At 27.7% G+C, this 5542-nt stretch overlaps 1 protein-coding gene across 2 annotated transcripts in view; it reads left to right on the top strand.

Annotated features, from left to right (window-relative positions):
* Positions 1–3266, top strand: part of LOC108686783 (rho guanine nucleotide exchange factor 17) — a 56938-nt gene extending 53672 nt beyond the window's left edge. For both annotated transcript variants that reach the window (XM_018192248.1, XM_018192249.1), the window contains 2 exons: positions 695–978; positions 2173–3266. In XM_018192248.1, coding sequence (XP_018047737.1) covers positions 695–957 — 263 coding nt within the window. In that variant the 3' untranslated portion in view covers positions 958–978; positions 2173–3266. The remainder of the gene's footprint in view (positions 1–694; positions 979–2172) is intronic.
* Positions 3267–5542: the final 2276 nt, after the last annotated feature.

The following is a 5542-nucleotide window of genomic DNA, read 5'->3' as shown; positions in this document are numbered from 1 at the left end:
ATATCTGGGCGTATCTAAGGGGGGGTTCAACAAGTTTTTTATTTATTTTTTTAATTTTAATTATTAAAAAAATGCAACTTATTTTTAACTTTGAATAATTTTCTGTCATAATATTTTTTCTCCCTATTATGACTATGCAACTTACTCTTGATAAAGTATTTGATATAAAGAAAATAATTTTTTGAATCGAAAAATAAAATATGCAAGATGTATTCTATTCACAACTGCACATGTTATTTTTAATAACTTTTAATAAATAAGTATTTTGTTCAGAAAAAAAAAATAAAAGATATAATTTATAAAATATTCTTTCCATAATTAGAAATAAGAAGAAAACATTCTAAGTTCTAGAATAAAAAAAAACAATTTATTAAATTCGAAAAATTACTATTTAAGTAATCGAATTGATACCCTTCTTTATTTGAAAACAAATCCTATTTAAAATGTTAATTATTCTCAGATTTGTTGTATATAACTGATACATATGTACATAAAAATTTTATCATAAATAAAAAACAAATCGGTATTACAAAGATTTTGAGAATAAATTGTACAAAACTATTTTTAACAATTAATTTATTGAAATTGTGGCTAAAAATTTGAAAGATTGAAACTTATATGCTTTATATTCACTAAATTATAAGATTTCGAAAATTTTGGCTAAATCAAATAGTAAAATTGTAATGTTTTGCAGGAATTCCTCACGGACACACAGGACACGTGCGTTTTCTTACCTGTGTAGAAACACCGAATCCCTCGAAACCGGATCCTCGTCCAAAGGTGAATCGTTATTCATTGAAATCGAATAAAACGCAGCAAAACAACATCAATCGTGGTAAACTCCTAGTGATATCCGGCGGTGACGGTTATGAGGACTTCCGCGGACCTCAAGCTTCGGCCGAGTTGCAGGCTGGTCGCGAGGACTCCACGAACCATTTACTGCTGTGGAAAGTGTGATACAATGTAGCACGACCCCAGGTAAAAGACCAAAAAAAATGCCAGATAAAAAATACAAATGTTCCGTCATAAAATTTAAATAAATCGTGTAAATCAATCATTAAATAACATATATGACACACTGTAATTACACTGCATATTTCTTTATATCGCTGTTATGTGTACAAAAGAAAGAAGATTGAATAAATTTATATTATAGAGAAATTTGTTCTTTTTTGTAGAAAATTTATTATTTATTTGAAAAAAAATATGTTTGAAATATAGTTTTTTCCAAGACAGTTTTATATTTTCCTTTTTCGGCTTAGTTTTGTTAATTGGCTACTACATTAGAAGTTGTCCTCAAATATTTTATTGATATATGATTATACACTAAAGAAAATTTTTTATCATGCTGAACAAAGTTCAGGATGATACAGTAATCATTTTACTTCTAGTAAGTATGCATTATTTTATCAAAATTTTAAACATAAAATTTCTATCCCAGTAGGATTTAAACGTTTACAATTTATTTGTAATACTTATATATTTATTTGTATTTCTGTAACAGTGATTTTATCTTATTATTTCAATTTTATTACGTCATAAAACTTTATCTCTTTTTTTCTTTCATATTCTTGTTTCTGAAAATCTAAAATAATTTTATTTCTTAACATAACAAGATTCTTTTATTTATTGAAATTCATGTATACATATATGTCATTTTCACACACACTTAAATAAGAGTGTGCTTCCAAAATAACATGACGAGATATTGAAATAAAAATATAATTTTATTATGTCGCACAAAATAAATTGAAATAAGTCTAATATAATTGTATTGATATTTTTTATTTCTCAAACTGTGTGATTGAAATTAATAATATTGAAATTAATATATTTAAGCGATTATTATAAGGCATTTAGTTAAATTTATAATTTTTGTTAAAAACATAAAAAGAAGATATTTTAAAAGATATAAAAAAAAGATATCATGACATTTATATTGATGCAATAAATTCAGTAATTATCAATAATTTTAGACATTACTATAATTTACAATTATACGTACGCTAGGAATGAATTTTGATAAATTTGTTAGTAGGTTAGATGCTATATTTTAGAAAGACCTTATTGTTAGTTGAGCATGTTCAATCTTGATGGATCTTTGTATTTATAGACATTGTAAATAAATTATAGGACAGGATAATCTAATTGCGAAGATAATCTATATTGCAGACAAGGGTCGCGGTAAACGAAAACCGGCATGACACGCCGTGGGAATCGTTGTATGTGCAGCACGTAGGCGGACGCCGTCGTCGTCGCCTGATCGTGGCCGATCAGGGCGCACCGGCGCACCGGGTTTTCAGGGAACGCGGGAAGGTTCTCTGGTTGATATTAGCCGAGTGGATCAAGAGCAAGATGCGAGAACTGCATTACTCTCAAGATATAAAGAAGTATCGGTTGCAGTTCGTACAGAAGTCCGATCGATCGAGAACGGTCACGGATTTATCTTTATCATCGTTGTGCAATTTATGAGCGAATCTACTATTTCTGATCATCAGTCACGTCTGATGCAAGATCATTTACCAACGATGAGTGCTCGATGACCGTGGATTTTTTTTGTTTTCTTAAATATCACATATCCGAAATTATTTGACATTAATATATAAAAAACGATGTTTAGATTTGAACGTTTGAAACATTTTTCCTTTATATTGTTAAATTATTAGCAATTTGCTTTTGTATGCATTAATAACAATTGAAAAAATATACATATTTATCTCGATCTATATTTGCGATATCTGTATATAGTCTAAACCAGAACTGAGATTTAGTTGCACATTTCGGCCGATTTTGAGCTTGGTTTCTACCCCTCGCTAACTCGCACGGATTGATGAAGTGAGGAGTAGAAGCCAAACTAAAAATCGACCGAAATGTGCAATTAAATCCTAACTTTCTAAACAGTTGATTTCTCTCAGTTTGAGCACGTACCTTTGGTAAATTATTAATACCAAACGAATTTTGCGAGATCGAATCTGTTGGAAATGATAAAATCCGATCCTTGATGTAATTTTCGATGTCAATGTATGTTTGCTATACACACGAAGACATAGTCTCGAAAATGGTACATATGTTAAAATAACATATGTACCAAAACAATATAAAAATCCAAAGAACGTCTATAAGAACATTTATGAAAGAATGTTCATGAGATTGATAAGGATGGTATCTCTTTTGTCTTAATGATGCTTTTTAGGTGTTTATATTGTTCGGGTTTGATTCGTGCGCGTGTTTTTTTTTAGCTACTTTCTAATATCTTATACGTTCAAAATGGAACAAAAAATATAATCAAACTTTAAAAGAAAAAAATGTAGAAAGTGTTACTGAGGCTGTATTCTAAAATTTATTGCCAGTATCTATATATAAAAATTTGTAGTCACGTGCATTATAGATTTTCAGTACTGGCAATCAATTTTGGAAACATAGCCTAAATAAAACAGATCTTCCATTTTGGACTGAATTATGATCAGGTAAAAACTATCGATGTTAAAAAATCGATGGAATACTGTACCTGGACATTAAATCGAGCTTATATGTGTATATGTATTAAGTCTGGCCTACATTAATTAGATATAGAGATCTATATTTCTTACAAATGAAGTGCCAAAAAGAAAAAAAAGGAAAAAAGAGAATGAATTTCGCTCCTCATTTGTCGATCGATTGCGAAAGTACCGACGTACTTTATTATTTCCAGTACGTGGTATAATATGGTGTAACTCGATGTGTTCGTGTTAATTGTTTAAGAGTTTATCGAGTTCATGTACATCAAGTGCATTGAAATCTAAAATAGATGGATTTATTTATTTAAAGGAGATGAGGAATAAAGAAATTTGAAGCTTTCGCGTATTAGAAGTGACTGTTTATATTCTCTCTGCGCGTGCGCGCGCGTAAAAAGTACAGTTTGTGTGCGTGCGTGTTTGTAAACTTCATTATTTTCTAATTAAAACTACAAATCAGTAAAAACAAATTTACGATTGCCAATAAAAGTGCCGATAATTCTGTCACAAAATTGCCATCATGTATGTCTTATTCTTTTTTCTATGAACTTCATAAAATAATCATTATTATAATATATGTATGAAAATCTGTTGTAAATTTATAAACTTAACTGTGACGAAAAATGATTGTATTTTCAAACGTTGGTTTTTTTCAATATTTGATTAAACAAAATTATTTTAAATAAGGAATCATAAAACAATCTTTGATTTATTCTTTGAACATATTTATTTGTCTATTTAATAATTCGTCCGGCTATAACTATTTGTCTATTTATTTTGAATTTATTTTTTGAGTAGTTTAATAATTATTACTTAATTTGTAATGAGAAAAATATAAAATGAATAATTCTATTGGAACGAAAAGAAATAAATAAATAATTTCGAAAAAATTGTTCATTATTGTTTTATGATGATTTGATTGTCTATATTTCTCTCAAAATTCATAATTAATGTTTTTCTGAATAATATAATAATTTAAAATTACATTTATAATTCAAGATGGATTTGAACCTGACAGAAATGTGCAACAAAGTCTACCCAAGCAGAACAACAAATCATGATAATAATGTCAAAATGACATTAAAATAAATCGAAAATGATTGAAAAATGACTTTTAATGATCATTTTGGAGCCATTTTGACATCATAATGGCTTGTTATTCTGGCTTGGGTATATAACCGCAAGTAATTTAAATAATTACTAACTTTTTAATAAACATACAACATACCTGTGACAATAATTAATTGATAATGAATCTCGAAATAATTGTATACGAGACCATGTAATTATTAGTGTTTTGATAGCCTTTGTTATCATGCGATTATTGCAACGATCAAACAGTTGCTTCGATTCCGTGTGAACGCAGTGATTTATTTGGCGTTGTAGATTTAATCGATATTTAATTCGTTGCAATATAAAAATGAATTGATTCGCATGAAAAGAAAATAACAAATTTATAAATTGAATAATTATGTTAAGAATTAATTTGTTATTTATATTACACAATTTCGAGTTTTTTTTATACTTTATTATTATTTTGTTGTATTTAAAACAAACAGATTTTTTTAGGTAAATTATGATATTTGTCGTTTTATGCAATTTCACGATCTTTCCATTCTACTATTCGCCAATTCTATTTATTGTACATATGTCAATTGTAATGTTAAAACTAGAACTTTGAATGCACTTGTTTATTGCATAAAAACGATATTTTGTCAGAAAAAGATTGTTAAATTATATAAATTTTCTGTCAAATTAATACAAACAAAAATATATGTGTATGTACGTTTATGAATGATATATAATCGAATGTAATTTCGAGCTCTATGGAGCTCTGAATTCCAAAATATGCAGGGTTTAACAAAACATCGCGAAAGGGAGAAAAAGTGTAATGGTAATTATGAGAAAGATACAATTTTTAACTATAATTAAAATTGATTATTATCAAATCAGAAGCAAGTCATATTATATAAGATGTTATTCTTTCTGATTTAATATACACATTGTTAATATTAAATGTAACAAAAAAATTTTCTTTATTAAAAGCA

Source organism: Atta colombica, unplaced genomic scaffold, assembly GCF_001594045.1.
Source record: "Atta colombica isolate Treedump-2 unplaced genomic scaffold, Acol1.0 scaffold189, whole genome shotgun sequence".
Taxonomy (NCBI): Eukaryota; Metazoa; Arthropoda; class Insecta; order Hymenoptera; family Formicidae; genus Atta; species Atta colombica.
The sequence above is the reverse complement of the archived record's forward strand: the minus strand, read 5'-3'. Positions and strand labels throughout refer to the sequence as shown.